Consider the following 24,013-nt stretch of genomic DNA (forward strand, 5'->3'; position numbering starts at 1 on the left):
ATTACTGCAATGAATGTACATCCAACAAGGGTCATCTGATTTGTCCCACTTAATGAAACCAACTCAACTGCTGCATCCTGGTATCATCATTTCTGCAGCCATGTCCAAGTGTTTCTGTGATCTGAGGGTTAGAGAATGGGATGTAGAGTAAGCACATGCAGTACAGGGCAGCACCTGTCAACTACAGGAAGACAATAACTACTAGTTTAATGTTAAATTAGAGTTTAAAAATAGGTGATTTATTTGTGCTAGATTTTGGGAAATCCACCTAAAAGATCTGTAGCCAAGACGTAAGCAAGCAGATTGGTACCACTCTAATGAAGCCTCAGCCAGCTGCTTAGCTTAGCTTAGCATAAAGATGTAAAAACTGGGAAACACATGGTTTGTTTGTGTCCATGCTGATTCATTAAGTCCACTGTTTACTGGACAAGTGCCCCCAGCCGAGAGATATTTTGGCACATGACCCTTCGAAAAAAGATGAAAAGACACATAAACAGCCGGCATTCATCAGATTGACTTCAAACCCTTCGCTGCACTTCCTCGAACTCCCAGAAAAGCACCTGTTAAATTTGAAGTGTATTGGATGAACCATTATTAAGCTACACACAGAACCGACACACATATAGAGACTCATTCATGAGTTTTTTTTCGCTTTCTGGTTCGGTTTGGGCACAAATACTACATGGTTTGGTGAAGGAATATATCATGCTTTGTGTTAAAACGCAGCGTTAAAAGCTTGTTTAAGGTTTGCCACCAAAGTTACCTGGTTAAGGTTAGGGAAAATGGCATGATTTGGGTAAAAACACGACCCTTTTACTACATATTTAAAGCATCTCCTTCATTTTCTGGGTTACCAGGGTGAGGAGTTCCACACTTCTAACACATGACTAGTTGGCTGTAAAGGAGTGACAGTGAAGTAGTAATACGAATGACAAAGATGCATTTATTAAAAACGTATTTGTGATTCGTTTTAACCAAACACAAGCATCATTGGGAATGTAGTTTAATTGTATTAAATATAATTTTGTGGAGATTAGGTTGCAAAAACAGCACATGGTCATAATAACAAGGTAATAAAATAAAATAAATCATTAAAGAGTCTTTAAAGTAAATAAAAAACCCAATATGCAGAATACTGTCAGCATCACTTTAATGTTTCTCCTGATAAACATGAGGTTGATCTTAAATACTTTATCTACTGTAGCTGTCAAGTAAATACAAACCTCTCAAAGTTGTACCTGATCTGTGGTAGTAGTCGTAGTAAATGTACTTTCCAGTGCTGTTTGTGATATCTATCCTCCAACAGAGAGTTTAAACATGAAGCAGAGGCTCATGCATCAGAGGATCTCCTGACTGAATGGGTCCCACTGCACGAAAAAGTACATCCAGCGAGGGTAAACCTGCTCAACCTCGAGGAAACGTAAAGCATTTACGCTTACCTCGCGTTTTTGTCCAAACACAAAATAAAGGATAGATTCTCACATACCCTTTTTTTTTTTTCTTTCCTCCACAGGAACTGCTGGCTCAGCACTTTGCCAGGCTGGTTATAGTAGCTGTGTGTGCGTGATGGATGGCCTCTTGATCCTGTTCCAGGTAGACGTGCATTTTCTGACCGCTCTCGGGAGACGCTGAATATAGCCGAGCAGAAACCCACTCAGATGAAATGGCACATTGGGAGCTGCAAGCTTTGACATGGACAACGTGATGGTGTTGATCCTGCACTGTTGTCAGGATTTGAATAACCACTGCAACGCTCTTAATGTGAGTTTTTCTCTTTCCCCAGCAATTTCCCAGTATCAGGAGAATACAAACTTAGTAACTCACGGCACTCTTTAACTCCAGCCCATTTTCCTCCTCTTGTCCAACTTGCGCTGATGAGTGTGGCTGTGATGTTTATTGCTTCCCGGGAGAATAAAAAGCAGTCCACAACTGTGTCTTGCTACTATCTACCTTGTGCTCGCTCGTCTCTAACAATCTCCCCAAAGGCGACACACTTTCACCTCAGAGAGATGATGTAAACTTTGTTCTGCAATTTAAAAAACACCCGAGTAAGCTATGCACTGTTTGGCTGACACAGCGGAGGGGAAATCAGATAAAGTTGTATTGACATCAAACGGTGGCAGGTTTTGATGACGCGTTCCTTAATGAATGTTGAAAAAAGAGGGGGAAAAAAACAGGGTCAGATATCATACTGGAGACTGCAGCTAAAAACAGACATTTTTGGATCAATACCAGAGAGAGCAGAATAAAAGATGGGAGGAAGAAGAGGAAATGCAATTCTGTGTTTCCTGTCATTCACACGGGCCTCCCTCTTCTCACCAATATGATATCGATCACATAAGAACTGTGTGTGTGTAGGTGTGTGTGTGTGTGTGTGTGTGTGTGTGTGTGTGTGTGTGTCTTTGTGTTTATGGGTCTCTGCTTGCACGTGTGTGTGCGTGTGTCGAGCACCACACAACCCACATCAAAGAAAAGAAGCATTTTGAATCAAAGCATCTTTGTAACATTTCTTGTGAAGAAATATCTATAGTGGACGTAAAGGACCAACTTGAACTAGCGCTGAAATGGAAACTGATTTCAGCGGCCACAGTAAACCCGTCTGAGTCGCCGACAGACAACACCTTCTGTCTTTCCAGAGAGGAAGTCCTGCCTGTTGTGACTCTGAAGAAGCTGTCCGACCTCCAGCGGGCCCTGGTGGCAGAAGGCACCTGTGACTGATGTTGTGACCGACATCATTCAGGGTCTTTCTGCAGATGTCCTCAGATGTGTCTTGCACATCGTTATGGACGTCAGGACAGGTGAAAGGGGGAACTTTATCATTTTCCTGGGAGACAACATCACTGCCAGCATTGCTTGGGCTTTCGGTGTCCCAGAGGACGAATGTAAAAGTGGCAAACTGCTGACAGAGCTGGTGGAGAAGGAGGTTTCAGAGCGCCCACTGTTTACATCAGCGGCTCTGCGACAAAGATCGGAACTCTTCGTCGCTTGGGGCTTCATGCTGCTGCGTGTCTTAAAAGATATACAAACAAACTGAGCACCATGTGCCCTGGACAGCTGGATAATTCCAGCGACTCTGAAGACAGCATCGAAAGCAGAATTTCAAACATCTCTGCAATGACGGACTCTGTGAGGGAGATTCTTAACAACTGCTCCCCTAGAGTCTCCAAGTGCCCCCCCTCCAGCCTGCAACACTCCCAACTCCGAACAGGTCACATCGGAAATAGTCAATGTGATAATCAGCGAGCTGCATTACCGTGAGTCAAGCAGTGAAGCTTCATCCAATGATACTTCACGCAGACCTCACTTCAGGAAGGGCCTCATCATTGACAGGGTGAGAGACTTGATGTCAATGGAGTGTTCGAGAGCGTTTCCAAAGCTGCCAAAGCACGCTTTGACAAAATGGTGGCAGATCTGAGGAGTTCCTTGAAGAGGAAAGACCCAGAGTTTTTCTTGTACATCTGGAACACTCCAGTCAGCTCAGAAACACTGAATCTCACGACTGCGAGGAATTTGATAAATGCTCTTTCCCAGGAAAGGCTCTCAAGTCTCCCAGGGCCATACTGACACTAAGCCAACTTGTCGTCACACCATCACTGCTCAGGGCCAGAAAATGTCGGACGACGCTCGATTTTGACTCCATCAAACATGATGTTGACAGCTTGTATGACATGTTAACGCAGTCAGTTTGGCCGACATCGAAGTCCTCATCGCAAAAACCATGACCCCACCGGTTAGTTTGAGTCCCATTCCTGGACCCAGTGCTGCAGTTTCAAGAGAGTTCCTCTTCTACAGAACCCACACCCGGTTGCTGAACTTGTCGCTTAAATGTCCGATTTTCACACCAAGAAGCCTCAAGAAGAGACCAGTGCCATCAGGGCTCTGCTACTGAAGGTGATTACAAAGTCCCTTCATAAATCCAGAGAGTCCGTCACCATCAAGGACTTCCAGGTCATCCTAAACCATCTGTCAGAGCTGCCGCTGGATGACATTAATATCTCCCCAACACAATTACAAAAAAGATGGAAAAAATATCCAAGGCCATTGTGAAAGATCTTCACGAGATGTTCAGCTCCCCTGAAAAATTACTGGACGCAGCAATGACATCAGAAGATTTGTCTTTTGATGATGCCTTTGTGAGGATTTTGAAAATTCACCTCAACGCCGTCCTATGTCCAACCAAAAAGAAGTCTGGAGTCGCAAGATTCTTTTCAGGGGTGGGAAGAACCTTCATGAAACCGTTCAAGCAGCGGAGCTAATTTACCGTTGTCGTCTGTTCGTTTAGGCATTATTCATCTTGAAGGCAAGAATTTGGCAGGTTAAGAAGCCAAAACACCTTCTATATTTCAAGGTGAATGAATAAGTAGATTAATAGACGTTTCTCACTGTGTACATGTAAACAGCAGCTGGTGGGCTGCTTTTAGATGAGTCATCTAAATCCAGTGCACTTTGCTGGCAACAATGTTTGCCGTGAGGAACGTTTAAACATTTAAAACAAACCGCTTAAAGTTGAAACAAACAACTTAAATTTAAAAACAGATTTAAATTAGAAACATAGACTTAAATTAAAGAATACAATTTGAAAAAGTAGTAAAACAACAAAACTCAGATATTAAAATAAAACAATAACAATAATAACAAATACATTTTCATTTTTCTGCATTCTTATATATTGTTTACAAGCTATTAAAATATTATTATTTCTAATGTATATGTAGGATTATTAGTAGTAGTAATAATAGTGTTATATATATATGCATTGTATTCATATTATATTCAATGTATGTGTATTATTGTATTTATTATTCTATGTATATGCATTATATTATATTATTATCATATTTTATGTAATTAATAATTATGTAATTAATAACTGTTGTCAGATTTCACTATGCTCTGGTTGACTCTGAGAAAAATGTTGCATATTTGCCTGAATTCTCTTTTTGCAGTTCAGTCCAACAGCATGAGCTTCACCTCAGAATTTGTGCAATTGGTCAGATGTTTGAATGACATTAAGAGACTTTTCTCAGGACGTTTTGTCAGGAAGACACATCTGAATCAAATGCAGCTGCGCTTTGGCTTAATGTGTCCAAATGTAAAGAAATCAAACAAACCAAAAACAAGGTTGAATTCATATTTGAAATATGTTCAGATTTTGGTTGTTCTGTCCTCCGCTGTCAGATATGACAAAATGCAGGTTGAAACACCTTTCATGAAGGACACAAGTGATCACATCAAAGATTATTATTTAACATACCTGAACATTCCTCTCCACTTTCACTGAGTAAATGTATTAACCAGCAACAGTTCTGATCAAAACTAACAAATCGTCAGTGTCAGGATTTTAGCTCTTTTAACAGCAGTGAGTTTATATGATGCCACTGTTGTTTTAATGAAAACAAAAATAAAAAAGTTACATGCTACAATTGTATTTTGTTTTCCGATAAGAATTTTTTTCTCGTTGTCAATGGAAGCATCGGCAAAAGCCTTTACTGACATCTTTCATCTGTTCTTCCGCTGATGTACTGTGCCTTTAAAAAGTATTGATTCCAATTGAAAGTTTTCTCTTTACATTATATTATAAATAGGTTTCCACAAAGTAATGCCAATTAAGAATATAAAACTCCAGTCAGTATTTAGTAGATGTACCTTTGGCTGCAATTACAGCATTGAGCCTTGGTGGAGAGATCTCAGTCAGCCTTGCACATCTGGACACTGCAGGTTTAACCCATTCTTCTTAGCTAAACTATAGTGATTTATTATTGAAAAGCAATAAAAGGAGAAAACATCCAAGGAGGGTGAACGCTTTTTAAAGGCTCTGTATTGTAAGTTGGGCCTCTGTCAGAAGAATCCGTCCCTCAGGTCTCTTTCAAGGTTGGATATGAAGCTATAAGGAAAAAAAACTTCAGTGATTTATCTAAAGTCACTCTTTGAATGCGGCTTTTTGGCCTTTTACAGAGAGGAGATGAGTTCTTTTGCATCACTCCGAACGATAAGAGGAGATAACTCATGGCTGCAGGCGAAAGTGCTAATGGATTTAGCACAGTGAGCGGCTTCACAGTGGAGAGCATTTGCATGCTGGAGTGAAATGCTATGTAAGTAGAACCTATTCATACTGTATAAACTCCAAACACCCACTTAATATACACATATTGTTACTCACACATAGGTGAGGCAGCAAATCAAACCAGATCACAGCAGATAAAGGGACATATAATTCATTCAGCATGAATCATACAATTCCATTTTCTTTTATCATACGTGACCTGCTGTGATAGTAATCCTGCTGGAGTCAGCGTTAACTGCATTTACTTACAGAAGTTTGGCCCATATTTCATTGAAGTTCCTGTGTGACTAGTCTAAGATATTTTGTTTTTTTTATCTTTTTTTTTCTTCTCCCATATGTCTCATTTCCATTGTTTGCTGGGACGACTGGTAAAAGAAAAGAAAAAGCATTCATTTAAAATCAAAGATAATCACAAACAACGTAATTAAGCATCTCAGTACATTCTGAAAACTAATTTAATTGATATGTTGCACTTAAGTACATGCATTTTTGCAAAATAAAAAAATGTCAATTTAGTGATTTAGATCAACCTTTTAAGTTACAAACATTATCTTGATGGGTTGGTTGAACATGATGACGTTCATAATTGCATTAACTTAAATCTAAGTTTACTTTTAAACTCAAATTTCTTTGTAAGTTGATTTAAAATTGAATTTAAGTTGGTGTAACTTAATGAAATTGGCTTGATAACTTCATTTTTCTTCAGAATTTCAAATTCTTTCCTATCTTAACATACCTGGATGATTTCAGATGGTTATTAATATTAATTAATAATTAAAAATATCTTTGACTGTAGAGGAAAAGCTTATTCTTCTAACTCATAATTTCATCAGAAGTTGACATAGCTCATGTTGTTTTTGAATTAATAGTTTTGTTTTTATTTTTTTGTTAAGACCAAACATTACTGTTGAGATTTTGTGATAAAATGTAGTATTTAGTCCTAAAAAAGTATTGCACAATTTAGCTTTTTTGACATGATGGTGATGCTACATGGAGAGTAATGAAAGAATAAAAATGATCTAAGTTCATCTTAAGAAGATCACGAACATGTAAACTAAATGTATTTATTTATCTGTGTGTACTCAGAACCACAAATGTGAACCTCATGATGTTGCTAGAGAAAAAGTGAGGGGATTGCCAGAGTAATTACGAATAATCTTTCGGGCCAAATTGTTCAAAAGGTTTAATCTGAATCACAATGATGTGGATTTGGAAATCCCAGATTTTTCTATCCAGGATCAGATGATCTATCTTACTTTTGTGCCGGTTTCTCAAACGGTTGGCAAACTTTTCAAGATCACTAAATCTGGACTGCTAATGCTTTAAATGGGCCTACATATTACAGTGTTGGCTGTTTATGCAAATTCAAAACGAACACACAACAACAATGGGTAGAAGAATGAGCCAGGGGTCACTTAAAAGGTTTTCATTTGAACTTGAGACAGAAAACAAACAACACAAAAATCCCTTTCCACTTTTAGTCTTTCTTAAAGAGCCAAATGCCCCAAACAAATATACATCATTCATAAATGAATGTTTTGGACACATGTTTTAAGTCATAAAAGGGATAAACGCCCAATAGTTGGCATAATACAGAGACTTCAGAGTTCTTCATATGTATGAGCTTTTTGTATACATGAATAAATGACATGTAAAATGACACCACAGAGATTTTATCAGGACACTGAAAGGCTGAATATGCAGCCTAATGTCGGATTTATCAACAGTTTAACAAGCCAAGTGCAAAATATAGATAAATATTGCATTTTATTCCTGAAATCCATGATAAATCCACTGTTCTGCTTTAGATCACAGCTACCCAAAAAGTTTTGAACAAGTCGTACTGAAGATCTGATTAGATCTGACTGAAATGAAATGATCTAATCTAATTTGAGAATCTTTCATTTTTCTTTTAAACAACCCATTTTCAAGATTTGATGCAAACCAAAATCTGATTAAATTACTTTGAGCCAGCTGGGCCCTGCTGAGGACCACAGATCTGTGTCCAAAATTCAATGTAATATTTAGAGAGATGTTATAGTTTGGACTTAAGTGATCCTAGAATCACTGTGCTCCTATCAAGAGTCCAAAAAAGCAACACTTGTTGAAACAAGACAACTTTGCAGTGACTAAATGACCAACTAAACCTCTCGTACTTACTCCAACATAAGCTAAATACTGCTTTACTGTCAGTCGGTGTCTCTTTAAAGCAGATGTGCTGCAGCTATCATATCAAAGCCACCTGTAATTTAAATGCTCACACTGGTAACTATTTTGCGAGGCCTGCCAGCTAAATGTAGGAGTAGTACAGAGTGGTTTCTTTGTGTTGTGTCAGATTCAAGGGCTCTCAGAAGTGCTCTCCAGCTGCGTTCAGCACCGGCACTCTATTTATAAAAAGTGCATTGAGGCGTAGGAGGAGAGCATTATGTTGTGTCAATATTTCAGATGGCATAAACTGCGCTGATGTGTTACTCAAGTAAGTGAGCGGAGAGGAGATGCCTGTGTGTGCGTGTCTGGCTACACACAAAGACAGACACACACACACACTCACACAGTGGCCTGGCCTATAATCGTCCCTATTTAAAATGCTAATTTCCTCTCTCCCGCAGGTGCCTAACTGTGTTTGAAACTAAATTGCTCGTCATAGCAGGTCAATCTGAGCCTAATGAATTCATCCGTTCTCCCATTACACTTATTGTTGCTGAATGGCGGACGACAGGTGCGCTAAGTACTCGAGGGTTTGAAAGCAAAGCCTGCAGCCTCTTCTTGCTTTCCCTCGCTGTGCGCAGATGAAGTTCCACATCAGCCTGTGAATATTTCAGTGTTTGGCTTAGATGAGTCTTGACCTGTGACCGTCTCCATTACAGGGATATTTTTACTTGCTTGTGCTCGCTGACGCTAAAACACATCAGCCCGTTTCTGACATTCAGATTAAAACGCTGAACAGGAGCAGCACTTAGCCTGTTTAAGAAGGATTTATAGCAAACTTTACTCCGTGCACGTGCGTGAATTATCGACTTAACAAAACTGGATAACGGCCACACAGTGCAGAGGCAACGCTGCTGCAGGATGGAGGTGATTTACATAAAAATACATCAACATTCACAGGGACACGTAGAGAGCGCCTATAGTGTGTGTTTAAGCCTGCAGCACATTGATGTAAAGCAGGATGCAAAACACTGGATGAAGCATGATGATGTACATACATGTGTATATATAACTGTTCATGCTTCAGGCCAATAATCTTGCGCTTTATCATGATTTACTTTATAGTTTACACTGCGTTTCTTTTTGCAGTAGTTTTCACTCTGACACAGTAGTGCAAGTGGGGAATGTGCAGTCCACCAACTACGTTTGAAGGCTAGAAAAATGTCCTTCCTGCTAATCCAAATTGTGCTATTACTTGGTGGAATCACTTGATAACTAAAAGCAAACCTAACTTTTTTTTTCTTTCATTGCCCAGCAACACCGTACAACAACATGGGCTCTCTGGGGGGAAGGAGAGACTCGAGGAGGGAGAGATAACAGAGGTGAGGGGAGGTAAGAGGTTGCAGGAGGACATCAAGCCAAAAAAAAAAAAAAAGCCACCTAAAGGATAAACCATGTGTGCAGGATCATAAAACAGAAGGGGAAAAAAGAGAGCTAAATCACAGTTGAAGGATGCAAATGTTGCTCCTTGCAGTTTCTTGCAGAGAGAGGTCTGGTAAAGAGCTAATCTCATGCATGGGGCAGATTTACGGTTCATCAGCAGCTGTGATGTAATACTTAATGCATGCCTATAAATTAGCTCATATATGAAGCTTTTGCAGCAGCGGCAGCAACAGTACACGACGCATGTGAGGGATGGAGCTCACTGCGATTGTTTAGGAGGACGCACGAAGGAAATAAAAAATCACTCTCCTCCCTCCATAGTCAATTAAAGAGTGCTGCAGTAGATCCCTCACTTTAAGCAAATAATCAATCTGCACCCAGTTCACTGGCATGTGATGCATCATTGCACTTTTCATACACGCTGTAGCAACTTTTCCTGTAAAATTGCAGTAATATTTTCCAGTGCTGCTGTTGTAGTTTATCCAAACAGTTCATTACTGTAAAAGGATTTGCTGCAATTTACTGTATTAATACAGTGTTAAAGTTTTCATTTACTAAACAGTTGATTCATGTACAATAGAACACAGTACACAGTATTAAAAATAGCCTGTTTCAGGGCACTGACATAAATAATGTTCTGCTACAGTATTAACAGTATATTGTAATACAGTGCACTGCTCTTAAAATTTGGCCACATTTTCACAGTAATTTACTACTGTGCATGTTTCTTTAGTGCAGTATCTCATGTGTACAGTTTAAAGGTGCGTTTTTGACTTTCTATTTTAACTGATAGAAATATACGTAGTGTCAAGAGAATTACATGCCAATCCCAAGAGCTGAACATGGTGTTCAGCCTTTTTTGAATAACTGGAGTTGTTGTCTGATGTCTCTCTGACTTGAATTTAAGCTAAACTCACTGGTCAACAACCACTGTGCAGCATTTAGGAGGGAATTTGGCAGATATGAAAATTACATTCATAATTAGGTTGTATTAGTGTATATTCACAGAAAAAAAAATCTGGGCTTTTGTTACTATTGAATAAGTCCTTTATGTCTACAATATGTTCTTCCAAAGAGTCTGCCATGTTGCACCTCACCAATTTCGTTTATACCAAGCAAAAATAAGGCCAACATTAAAGTGTCAAAAAACTGCAGTTCCTTGAATGCCCACTTGAGACTGGCTCCAAAAGCCAGTCTGTCTCCATAGGCCCTTATGTTAAAATGCCCAACTTTAGAGCAGAAATAAACATGTTTACAGCCTGGTATGGATAACAGTTTTGGTCTCTATAGCTAGTTTTACTGTTCATGACAACTGCACAGGGGATGAATTCTTATATAACTCATGCATTTCAGTTGTATTGGGGCTTAAAATTACGCATAATTAAGATCGTAGTGATGACCACAGCCACCAGCCTGAGCTTCTAAACACCTGTTTGGGAAACCTATTGGTGACGTCTTGGAGGGTTTGTTAATTTTTTTTATATACAGTCAGTGGTTTCTACAGTAGCACAGGATGGACAAACTAAAGCCTTCAGCCGTTTTAGATATAAGGTCCTCCTACACCTTTGTGTAGTTTGAGTTGAAGGGTATTCACTTGGTTGCAATCTACTACATGTCGCAAACACTGCACCTTTTAAAGACCAGTTGAGCAGTGACATGTTGGGAAATTGCGTTTATCCGCTTTCTTGCAGAGAGTTAGATGAGAAGATCAATACCACTCTCATGTGGGACTGGCAAAACAGAAAGCTTCAGCCAGCAGCCGGTAAGCTTCTGCAAACAGGGAAAACGGCTACAGATTACAGGAATGACATGTTAATTAGTTAGCTTTAGGTTTTGGTGGGTGGACATTAAGCTGTTTTCCATTGCAGGACCTTGTAGGTCATTTTAGGGCAGCGTAAACATTTGTGCATGTTCTGACTGCAAGAAGTGCCCCTGTGGAAGTTAATTCTGGGCAGGTTTTAGGGAACAAAAATAACTTCTGTGCAGGTCTTTAAACTAATTAGTTAACGTTGGATGGGAAGAATGCTGTCTGGTTAAACTTGTGTACAACAAGCGCCATATTTCTGCCCTCTTGATGTCCTGGTTGAGTTGCAGTCTTCTCTCAAACATCGCCACATTCAATGCAAAATTGACAATATATGCTAACATAACAGGCCCTCATTGTTCTGTTTCCTACATGCTCATAGAACTGGAGTTTTGTCCAGTAACTTGTATTTGTTGTTTTGCTGCACTTGGGTTGCAGTTGACGCTGTTGGATCCAACACAGCAATAGAAACAGAAAAGCTGAAAGGGCCGTTAATGTTCTTGCAACTTGGAAAGCTGCTTTTTTTGTTACCTCTGGACTGATCCCTTCCAAATAAAATGTTTATCTTTTTTGGCATCTTTAGCACATGGGAAGAATTAGTTCTTTTCCCATCTTCAGAACATCCTCTTTTTTCTTTGTTAAAGCTGCAATAGGTAGAAATCTGAAAAGGGTTTTTTTTTTTTTTTTAAAAAAGACTATGAAAAGAAGAAGAATTTGAAAATATACATATTCCTTCTCTATTCCAAGCCTATTGCTCCAGAAGAGTACATGCTTCAAATACACAAAGACAGTCAGACTCAAAGTCACTGAAGCACTCTGGGCTTTGGGTGAAAAACTCTGTGACTCACTAAAATCTCCCAGTACAGGCTAGATTTTCTAAAGCCTGGAAACAGCCACAGTGAGGTGTAACATTCTAGTTTCCTCTCTGATCACTTGAATTACAAAATGCAGAAAGATTAATATGGAATTTTTGCCCAATTATGCCCCCAAAATACTGCTTACCCCGGCTTTAAAGAGCAGGCAGGTTTTCTTTGTAATGAGAAAGATGATTTTGGCTTCATGTAAATGTTGCTATCTTCTGGACGGATGCAAACGAGATGTTTCCAGACTTTATGCTAAGCTAACTAAGACTGCAGGTTGTGTTTATGTATTACATTCTGTGGACAGATATGAAAGTTCAACCATTTACAAACCTTCACTTGTACATGCAATGTTAAATTCATAATGTCCATCTGATTTCAATACGCTCAGTGGTTCTGCTGCTACAGGCTTGTTTGGTTGTTAACTGATGATCTAATCTTAGAATGCTGTATAACTGATATTACTGAGTCACTTTGTAAACTGTATTTGTGCTGCTGTTTCACTGTATTCTCCCGAACTGAACTCCCACAGCTGAACCACGAGGTGCAGGACGGACAGAAACGCCGAGTCCTTCATGTCATAAATGACAACTATCCTCTGTAGTTCCCTGCAGTTCTCCTGTGTGTTCTAAAATGGTTAAATATATCACATACTCAGGGGTATGAAGTTAATCTAAAACGGTGGATTATGTAAGGGGAACCTCAGCCCAGGCTAATCCTCCTCTCCTGCGTGGCTCTGTTGCAGGAGATGACGGGGTGTCAGGTGAATGTTGTCGTTGAAGCATCTTTGGCTACGTGTTTCCTCCAAAGCTCTGGCTTTTGTTCACTCTTCAACCACAAAAGGAACTATTGCAACACATAAAACACACCAGCAAGTAAGTTTATGCACATATGTGGACATCCCAGTAGCTCCGAGGTCGCTCGCAGCGTTTTCCACCACATGAACAACTATGATCATTTGCCCTGCCGTTGCCTGCTGCACATTAGTGACTTGCTTTCTGTTTGCACGAGGACCCAAACGGCCAAACTCGTGTTTCTTTCTGATGCGCTAAATGTGCTCAGCGCACATTCGTAGGGAGATGGAGAGGAAATAAAAGATGGAGGATTGTGATGGGATGGATTTGATTCTGCGATTTCTGAATATATCTGATGGTTTATTTAACACGTGTGTTAAGTGTTTGTGGGTGTGTGGAGAGGGAGGATTTCTAGTTTTAGCGCCTGGTCGAGCCTGATAACGAGATAATTGGATGGTCCTCTGCTTGTCCACTCTCTCTCTCTCTCTCTTTCTTTCTTCCCTCCATCCCCTGGCTGACCACTCCCTCTCCTCATCCATTGGACTCCGCAGCCACCGACCAACAACCGATTGGCTGCAGGGGGGGAATTCTGAGGCAGAGGGACTAGTTAATTATGCTAAGCCAAGAAACTGATAAGGAGCCGGTTTTTAAAAATTTAAAACCTCTGGAAACACACACATACACACTGAAGTGGTTTAAAGAGAGACGGGCCCCTTTGAGAAAATATGAGACTATTTTGTCTGAGTAAGCAGAGATAGGAAGTGCAGGAAACACAGAAAGAGATAATTAAGCTCCTACATGTTTCTCATAAATCTCATAATATTTAAAAACTCAGTGTTTCCAGTCTCCCCCCTTTTTTTCCCTAAAACATCTTGAATCCTAAATAGCATTATAAATATTAAATTAAAAATACTAAATTCTCTGGATGTCGGTCCTTTCCTCTCCCCCCCACTCAGCTCTCAGTTCCTCCTCTGTTGCTGGTACGCTGCTGGCCTTTCCCCTCTCTTCTTGTTAGCTGATGTCTGTGGGCGGAAAACACTGCTTCACTGATCCACAACTCATGAAACACCACTCATCTTTTCTTTTTTTTCTCTCTCTCTCTCTCTTTTCTCTTTTATCTCTGCCCAAAACTATATCTGCTCTGGATAATTTGTGCTGCTCACAAACATGCAATTACTGCCCAGTATTTGCTTTTCAGTCTTTTGATTTTACTGGTAGAGAAGCAGCATCCAGTTAAACTTCTAACATGGACTGATGCTGAACTCATTTTCTTCCATCAACAGTAGCCACGCACCACATTTTGTTGGATTTTCTATAAGATTATACTTCCAAAATGCTTCCTGCAGCATTTGTTAAAACTGCAAAGCATGACAGACACGAGAGTTGCTTTCGTCCGTTGCTTTTGTGTGCATCAGTGTGGAAAGTTTCTCATTATCTTTTATGACATGTAACAATGCACCACAGTTTGTAGGATTTGCAAGCCTTTTTAAAAAATTTTTTTTATAAGATTGCACCTCCAAAACTCCTCAATGCAGCATTTACTAAAACCGCAGATAATGACAGCCATGAGAGTTGTTTTTGTTCCTTGCTTTGTTGTGGCAGAAACATTTGAGCTTTTCTCCTCCAGAATTGCCTCTGCAGTCCTGCAACAGCACAGGAACCACGAGAGCTCGCCGGTGCAGCATCGCCTGCCAGAACTCGAGCTGCACTGTGGTTTTCCTGCAGGATACTGAACAGAAGAAGCAAAAAAAGAAAAAAGAGAGAGCTGGATCACCGGGAGTATCCCTCTTCACTCTTCCTTCTTTTTTTTTTTGCTTCATCTCCAGCATGCAACCTAAATATTCCCCTACCAGATATTAGCGTTTTCCCAGCTGCAGTGAAGTGAGGCAAACTACGCACTTCTGAGGACAAAATCGAATCCAGCAGCAGCAGCAGAGACTTGAGAACTGTTAAAGAGTTGTCTTCTCACACTGTCAAAAAATATTATCCCTCCACCTCTTCAAAATGAATGTCTGGGGTTCAAAAGTAACCGAAGAAGCGAGGAAGACAAAAAAAAAAACTGCATGAAGAGCATCATTCTGCCAAGGCTTTCTGCGCCTTCTTGCTTTTTCTTGTCTAGTTTTGTGCCAATTTTTTGTGCTTTAAGGCTCCTTGAAAATGTAGCACGCAAAACTGTGCCTCAGTTTAATATAATCAACTTTTAGTTACGTAATTCTGCCTCACTGACTTGAACTGTTTCAAAAAATAAATGAAAAATAGGAGAAGCATTGCGTGTAAGTCTTAACATAATATTTTCTGGAGGGAATTTAGAGCAGACAATGAAAAGGTTATTTGGATGTTGCAATTATGGGTAATGAGGTTCTCTTAGAAGCTTATGTTGGGGCTGAGAATTGAACTGCAGAGTTTACTGACACATCGAAAAAGAGACGGAGAGAGAAAGTGAGAAAAAGAAAAGAGGGAGAAAGGGGAGAGAGAGAGGTGAGATGGAGCAACAGAAGGGGGGATAGGGGGGAGAGATCGAGTATCTGTGGGAGTATAATTAACTCCATGGTCTGGCTCTCTGCAGGCCTGCGGCATACTGCTCTGAAATGCTGATTCAGTACACAGATAGACAGAATAGCACGGGAGGGAGAAGGGGGTGAGGAGAAAGATGCAATAAGAGGGAGAGGGGGTGAGATGGGGGGAGAGAGAGAGCGAGAGAGAGAGGGAGGGAGGTGGTGTTGCAATGAACATAAAATGTGAAATGAAGCAATAGATAGCTCAGTGAGGGGATGAAAAAAGTCACAACTGATGGAAGCAAAGAGTGAAGGCAGGAGGGAGAGTCGAGGCGCCTAAATGAAACTTCACCATCAAACAGTTATGTGAGCAGCTACAGTGTGCAAATGGTTTACTTTACAATGCAGCTTATCTGCAGTCAGTATTGACTTTATCAAGTGCTGAACGTTTGCAGATGCTTCAGAAACAGCAGCACAAACCCCCCCCTTCGCCCCGCATTACCAGGAGGACAGCAGCGACACCTAGAGGTGTTGGAATGCAACCCGCGCTGAGTCGCTGCTGCAGAGTGCTGCTGCACTTAACCCCTCGCTGACCGGTGGAGCTGGTAACTTAGATTCATATCAAAATATAAATTGGACAAACTGCCCACAGTTGCTGCTTTGCGTTGGGTGCTGCTGACCAGCTGGCAGAAGGGTTAGTCACAGTTGAAAGTCGTCAGTATGTCAGCGGGACGGGGGGGGGGGGGGGGCAGAGGCAGCTCACATCTATAATGCATCAAGCTGAGTGTCGGCTAGTAAAGCGGACACAAAGACAGTACAATGGGAGCAATTAATACTGGAGAGAGATGAATGGATGGATGGATTTATCTCCTGCTGAGTGTCACAGTGCTCATGGCAGCAATCTAAACAATTTTCCAGCTGTTTGATTGTTGAAATTCTATTTTCTGCAGCCGAGGTGAATTAAACTGGAATTGTAAAACCTTAAACGTAAAAAAAAAAAAACCAGAATCAAACATAATCAGCATTACTCTGGATAGTGGAGAGAAGGTGCTCCGGGAACAGGATCGTTGTTCTGCTCAAGAAATATTGATATTTTTGTTGTAGGAGTTTGATATTTTGTATTAAATGCATCTCCTTTATATTTGTGTGGACGAAAACATCTTAAAACCACAATTTAAACCAACGTTACCCAATGCTGTAGTAAAATTTCCTTTTCTACTTTTCCTTGTAGTGAATTTATCATACAACAACCATGGCCTTGGTGTAACTGTTGTTATAGTCTGGTTTTGACTGCAAGCTGTATTATTGACACTCCTCGACTGTTATCTTCGTGGGAAAGCAGTGTGTGTAATGTTTGAAGGACGAATGCTACAATAAGTTGTATTGTCTTGATTGAATGTCAGACCTCTGAACACGAGCCTGCTGTATGAGCTCGACCCTTTCAGCTGAATTATTCACTCTGCATTTCTCTTCTTTATTATACTTTCACAAAATACAAAAGACAAATACTGTTGCACCTTGATTGGTTTTAATTATGGCTCATCCCATAACACATGGCTATGTATTCTTCACTGTCAAGGCCTCAGCAGTAAATCAAATACTGTAGAAAAATGTTTTTTAAAAAGTATTTTTTCCAAATTTAAAACCCCATGAGTTCATATATGATTCACCCAAACTTTGAAATAAAGTTCCCGTTGCTACTCTAGGCTATTACATTCTATACTTTGAAAGAGATCTGCCAAACAAGCATATAAAGTGCGTTCCTCTTCAAAACACGGCAGACGTTGAGTCCTGCTTTGCTGAGCAGGACAGACTACTTTCAGCAAACATCCACTCAACGTTATTTATCATCCGTTATACAACAACAACAACAACAGGAGAGGTACTGCTGCTGTCAAACACATAACAAAAACGATGGGTACAAACAGAAGCTGCGTTTATCACTGCTTTTAGGAACACAGCTCAGAGGGAGATGCTTATTAAACAGGCAAATAGGACATGGGATTTAAAGAGCCCATATTATGCTTTTTGGGGTTTTTGCTTTCCTTTCGTGTTTCGTGTAGACTTACACAGGCCTAAATGAACGTCAAACGGAGTCATTCCCACAGAAAACTCAACTCCTTACCAGCCTGACACACCTCATTTAAAGTCCAGGGTTTTTTTCTGTTCCTTATTTACATCACTGTGTAGTACATTTGCATAACGCCAGATTGCTTCGTCGTTAACACAAAGAATGAACAGATTTTTCGTAGTCTGCCATCTTTTTCTTGCTATGTGGTATCTTTTATACTCAGAGATCCGGGGTTACAATATGTAACCAACACTGGCTTGTTTGCATTGAGCAAGTTGACCGATCACACTAGACTGGATCTAAAAGAGGCAGAAGCTCAGGTGAAAAAAGGTGCTGCAGCAATGTCAGAAAAGATGAATGTGTTTTTGGCACATTAAAGCATGCAAACATATTTTAGCAGACTCCCCAAATGAAATGATGTACCTGCAAACCTGCATAATATGGGCTTTTTAAAGTAGTGGCAACATCTGATGAAAAACTGAACACAAATATTCAAGTATCCCTTCTTAGCTTATTATCCCTGATAAGCTTTCACCCAAAACCTGACAGCCTTAAATCAGCATGAAAGCTTACATGTTGATATGCAGCTGGTCGATCTGGATTCAATTAAATAATAAATGAAGCTTCCCGCAAGCTGCCACAGTTCGGCTGGTCTTTGTTTTCAGCCGTGTCCGTTCGCTGGACTCTGTGTGTCTGAGGTGGGATCAGGTTGATCATCTTCACTCTGCAGAAAGCCCCAAGCCTTGAGCAGAGAAGAACGCTGAGCAGGGGGAGTGAGGAAGTAGTCCTTCTGTTTCTCAGAGTAGGTCTGGACCGGAGGGACAATGTCTCGGTAGCTCCAGTCCTGACAACGGAAAACAGAAAGAATTCCTAGTGATACACTAATTTGGCATACCGTAGCATGGTCAAAAAAAAAAAAGCAGTTAAATAAAACTAAAATTATCCAATAAAAACAAGTCAAAAATACATCAATTACAATAATAATGTGCCTACAAAAAGTATTCACATCCCTTGGAAGTTTTCCTCTTTTATACTTTTAAACACTGAATCATGGCCAATTAAAGTTTTTGGCCGTAGTTACAGCATTGCGCCTGTGCGGACTGGTTTCAATCAGCATTGCACATCTGGATGTGCAATTTTATCCAGTTCTTCTTTGCAGAACTGCTAAAGTTCTGTCATGTTACACAGGGATTACGAGTTAACAGCCATTTTCAAGTCCAACCATAAATTCGCAACAGGATTGAGGTTTGGGTTCTGACTCGGTGACTCCAGAATATTCACTTTGTTGTCTTTAAACCATTTCTGTGTAGTTTTGGTTGTTTGTTTCAGGTCATTGTCTTATTGGGAAACAAATCTTATTCCAGTTCTCTTGCAGACTTCATCAGGTTGTCCTCCAGGATTTTCCCTTGCTTTACTGCATTCATTTTACCCTCTACCTTTATAAGCCTTCCAGAGTCATGATGCTGCCACCACCATGCTTCACGCTGGGGATGGTCTGTTTTTGATGATGTGTTAGTTAAATCACTTATTGTGACTGGCAAATCGTTTAATTACATGTTGAAAACTTGTATTTTTATGTGTCATTTGATGTGAATACCTTCCTTCTTTTAGTCTAAATATAAAAAAGTTAATTCATATGTCACCGACTCTACTTCGTCTCATTTCCTACAGCACAGACAACTGAATTCCTCTCAGAAGGGGGCTCAAAAGACAACAAACCTCCATCACACGGGTGTTCTCTTATCTAAAGGCCATCTGTCTGGGGAGCTTTGGCATGAAACAGTTTGGTGCTGTCTCTTTATTGTGTCTGCCACAGGTATTATTTTTAAAAGAGCTTTACTGCTGTACCTGCCAGTGAAAGTTGAAAGCCTCCAGCAGCTGTATCCTGGCCTCTCTGGAAGGCACACAGTCAGGAGGAAGAGGCTGCACCAGTTCAGATCCCACCGTCACATCTCCAAACACCAGCAGAGCTCTGATGGCGAACCAACCTCCAAACCTGGGATGCACGCACACTCCGTACATTTTCTGCAGACGAACAGATCAAAAAGGTGAGAAGATGAGAAATGTACCTTATCAGCAACCAAGGACATTCCAGACAAAAAAAAAAAACCAAGAGCAGCTTTACTTTTCCAGCCCACGGTTGGTCTGTGACGTCAGACTGTTGGTAGTAGAAAGTAGCTCCAGATACGTGTGCGGCAGTCTGCGCCAAGAACTTCGGCTTCCTGCTGGGCAGCAGCTCATAGTCGAACCTCACATCGACTTTCTGTTCTGGAAAACACTACAGGGAGAGAAGAGGTGAGGAGAAAAAAGAGAATATTTAGATGTCATTGCTAGATTTCTGAACTTCTCTGCCCCTACTCTACATCAAAGTCTCTCAGATCCTCAGAACAGTTGTTGTTAACTATTCCACGATCGAGGCTGGTGGGTGAGGGGAGATCGAGCCTTTGTTGTAGCAGCTCCAAAGGTTGAAATAGCCTTCCTCTTGCAATAAGAAGTTCCTCCTTCTTTGTGCCTTTGACATTTCTAAGTAAAATCTCAAGACGTACATGTTTTCGTTGCCATTTGGTAGTTTTTAATGGTCCTGATTTTTTTCCTTTTTTTAATCCTAAACTTTGATCTTACAGCTTGTTATCCAGTTTTGCATTGTTTTATTATTATATATCATTTTACTTTTACAAATGTATTGCTTGTTGCTGCCTGACTCTTGACATGAACAGTACTTCGGTCAACTCTTGTTGTTTTTAAACCTGCTATATAAGTAAACTTGATTTGATTTGGACCAGGAAAATAGATATAGATAGTCAGTAGATTATGTTTTTTATTTTATACAAGGGGATGGCACAGTGGACCACAGCATACATCTTCCGAAAGCACACTGTTGCAGGATTTCTTCACCATAACTGCAACATTTCCATTTACTTTCCTACTCTCCCAACTACAGTTGTCTTTTTGGAGCTGCACATCAGAGTAACTCCTTTAAATTTTATACAGTGGACTGACTTTTTTCATGCAGGATTTTTCTCAAGTTCTACTGCAAGCTGGGACCTTTTCGATGGCCCCATTCAGTTTGCAGGGATGTATGTAGTCATTCACACCTACTACTACTCTCTCACAATGCATATACAGTACATCAATATTAATCCTACCCCAAACCAACCGTATAATCTAATCTTTTCTCCCCTCTATCACAATCTTCCACCCTCACCTGTGAGACAGCAGAGGTGACACACTGTCGGACACATTGGTCTATGGGGTCAGAAAGCCCCCGGCAGCCCCTCTGCTCCATGAAGGGCAGGAAGGCTTGTTCAAACATCGCAGGAGTGCTGAGAACCACCATAGCCAAGGTGTCATCTGGGTAGGACAGGTGCAGAGTGGCAGGCAGCAGAGAGTTGTACCAACCAACCTGTAAACATGAAGGAAAATATGATTAGTGCTGCACTGGGTCAAAAACAACAATGTTAGATGCCTAAAAGTTAAGAAAATACTAAATCAGGAGCTCTAGTCTCGTACTCAGTAAAGATGAAGAATAATAACTGTCCCATATCAGATAAATTAAATTCCAAAGAGTCTCTGAGGAAGGGCTGAACAATTTGGGAAAATATCCTTTTATCTAATATGATTATTTGACCCTTAATCCGAGACACAATGATTTTAACTATAAAAAGCCTTTATTACTGTGTGGATAAAGACAGCAATTTGTTAAGAGCAATAAAATACACACCGTGTACAGCAATACATCATTTTCTTGCTTTGTTCATTTATCCATGCATTAATAAAGAATGTATATTCTTTCAAATCAGAGTGTTTCAGATACTTTATCTGCCAACCAATAGGTAAGACTCCCATTAATAAGAAATGGCGCAGTCAGTGTTTTTTTAATCAGCCTGCTAACATATCGAGACAAACTGCATGACAGGGGAAAAACAAGTAAGGACAATGAGTAAACACTAAGAAGCCAGTCACCTGAACAGTATGTGGAAAATATACAATGCAAAAGTCTTCAGCCACTTATCGGGTTTCTGTTTTTGCAAAGGTTGTAATGACCATATTTATTTTTCTGTCTATTCTTTAAGAGACAAAAAGAAAACAGGAAACAAGTACACTGTTGTAAAAACACAAGAAAACTGACCAAAATCAAATGGTAAAAGGGATCAAAATTTGTGTGTACTTTTCAGCATTCATGATTCCATCAATTTGGACAATATGTCCAAGACCACAGGAAAGAATACAGCCAGAAACCACAACAGCTCCTCCACCATGTTTCATCGAAGGCTGCAAGCACTCGTTCTTGTGTCTCTGTCGAACTCCTCTTCTCACATATTATTGACTATTGGACCAGAATATTTCACCCTTTGCTTCATCACTCCACTGTGCTGTTTTCTATTGATTTTCACTCCAATCTTAGTGAGCTTTTGCATGTTTCAGCCTTTTAGCCCTGCTTCCCATCCCAAAAAGAGGTTTCTTGGCTGCTACTCTTCCACAGAAGATATTCCTGATCAAACTTTTCTGGACTGTACTTGGACCAACTTGGCATCAAGATAAGGCTGCCAAATGCTGAGCAAGTTTTTTGCTAGACATCTTCTGATCTCTCAAAGAAGAAACACAAACAAAGTTCTTATCAGACACAGACCTCTCACTCTTTTTTGTCCTTCACCTCTTCACAGATACACTTGTACACACTATTTTTTTCTACTAGCTGCTCTATTTTATACTTGCAAATTTCATACTGTGCTTTCAAAAAGGAATTCTGCTTCATTTCTTTGTACACTGTGAAAGAAGTGAGTAAAAGAAGTCTGTACAGGGCCGCCGCTGTAGCTCACCTGGTTGAGATGGCGACCCATGTTCAGGGGTTATAGTCCCCGATGCAGCGGACATGGGTTCGAATCACGCTCATGGCCCTTTGCTGCAAGTCCTTTCCCCATTCTTGTCCCCCACTTTCCTCTCGCTCTCTCTAAATTGTCCTATCTAATAAAGGCAGAAAGGCTATAAAAAAATTCAGATATCAACTTTCTTTGCTGCTTTATACAAAAAGACTCCCACAGTTCTCATTTTCTATCTCTAATGTACAAGTTTTTGAGTGTCTAGAAAAACGCTATATACATCTGATCAATTATTATTATTATCATTAAGAGATGTCTGTCTTTTATAACCAAATGCATTCTGATTGAAAGGTTCTTGAATGCAGTGTTATTTGCCTTTATTCAGAAAACAAAGAGTATGTTGACACGCAGGCACCACATGTGCAAAGCAAAATGTATGAAAAACAGCGGAGAAATACTGTGAAGGAAGAATATATTGCAAAAAGAATTGCAACATGAATTGTGTAGAAATTATGTTAACCAAAAACAGGCACGCTCACGGCAGTGTCTTGCAATTGTTGCCACCACATGAGGCAACAGGACTAATTTGACCATTTAAATCAGCACCACGAAGCTCTGGATGATTAGTGCCAAGCCAGATCTCAATACCATTTAGGCAAAACACTATTTTGGATCCCTCCGTCAGTGTAACAAAGTAAAAGAAAAGTTCAAAACTGCTTTTTAAATATTTTCAAAATGTTACTATGCAGATGCACATGCAAAAAAAAAAAAAAAAAAACTCAAATCATCAGCATTATATATTTTAGGAAAACAACGTATGGCAATGTCATGTTATTACCTTGTTACCATGCAGCCCTAACATGAATGGTAATTTGCTTTGCCTTTACCTGACTAAAACCTAAGGCAACCTAATAGTAGTCTGCTCTACCGTACTGTACACCGGTATACACATTTATATTCGCTACACGAACATTCATTCGAAATTTAAATACTGAAATTAAGTACATGAAATATTTTACTTTCAGAATTGACTGCCCTTTACAACTCCTCCCCTCTCAGTCCTAGTTGAAGGCAAGCAGGTACTAAACTACATTTCTCACACTTTGTAGTCCGTTTTACTGTCAAAGCAACACGCTATAAAAAAAAAATGTCGTGCCACTGTACCTTTAGAGGATACACTTCAAAGCCCAGCTTTGTTAAACAGTCGTCCAAGAGTCCTCTTATACTTTCCACATTGACAGTGGAAGCCGCCATTGTTGCATGTCAACATGGAGCTTTGGATTGTGGGATATGATGTTCTTTGACCGGCCAATGTCAGAAAATAAGGTAATCTTTTGGTTGTTTTTAAAATAATTTATTTTAACTAAACTAGTATTCGAAATAACACATTCTATATATTTTAATAAGCGGCATTGTAATTTTGTAATTGACGAGCTTAACCTACAACAGCTAATAACTACACTACCCAGAAGCCCCCTATGCGTACGACGTACGTCATCACGTTGTTATTACGG

General features: G+C 40.0%; 1 protein-coding gene across 1 annotated transcript; it reads right to left on the reverse strand.

The window, feature by feature from the left end:
* Window positions 1-17,068: 17,068 nt before the first annotated feature.
* Window positions 17,069-23,758, reverse strand: mmachc (metabolism of cobalamin associated C). The gene is made up of 5 exons (XM_008277468.1): window positions 23,664-23,758; window positions 20,885-21,082; window positions 19,805-19,957; window positions 19,528-19,704; window positions 17,069-18,523 (listed from the first exon to the last, which is right to left on the reverse strand). Exons 1-5 carry the CDS (start codon window positions 23,751-23,753, stop codon window positions 18,341-18,343), a joined length of 801 nt encoding a protein of 266 aa, XP_008275690.1. The 5' UTR covers window positions 23,754-23,758; the 3' UTR covers window positions 17,069-18,340.
* Between the last annotated feature and the right edge of the window lie 255 nt (window positions 23,759-24,013).

This window comes from Stegastes partitus, unplaced genomic scaffold (assembly GCF_000690725.1).
Source record: "Stegastes partitus isolate 25-593 unplaced genomic scaffold, Stegastes_partitus-1.0.2 Scaffold98, whole genome shotgun sequence".
In the NCBI taxonomy this organism is placed as follows: Eukaryota; Metazoa; Chordata; class Actinopteri; family Pomacentridae; genus Stegastes; species Stegastes partitus.

Excerpts from the sequence above, each read along its gene's own strand:
- mmachc (XM_008277468.1), bottom strand. The coding sequence starts at position 23,753 with ATGGCGGCTTCCACTGTCAATGTGGAAAGTATAAGAGGACTCTTGGAC. Across the intron at positions 21,083-23,663 it reads TTGAAGTGTATCCTCTAAAG|GTTGGTTGGTACAACTCTCT; the intron begins GTACAGTGGCAC and ends TCATGTTTACAG. Across the intron at positions 18,524-19,527 it reads CTTTCAACTTTCACTGGCAG|GACTGGAGCTACCGAGACAT; the intron begins GTACAGCAGTAA and ends TTCCGTTGTCAG.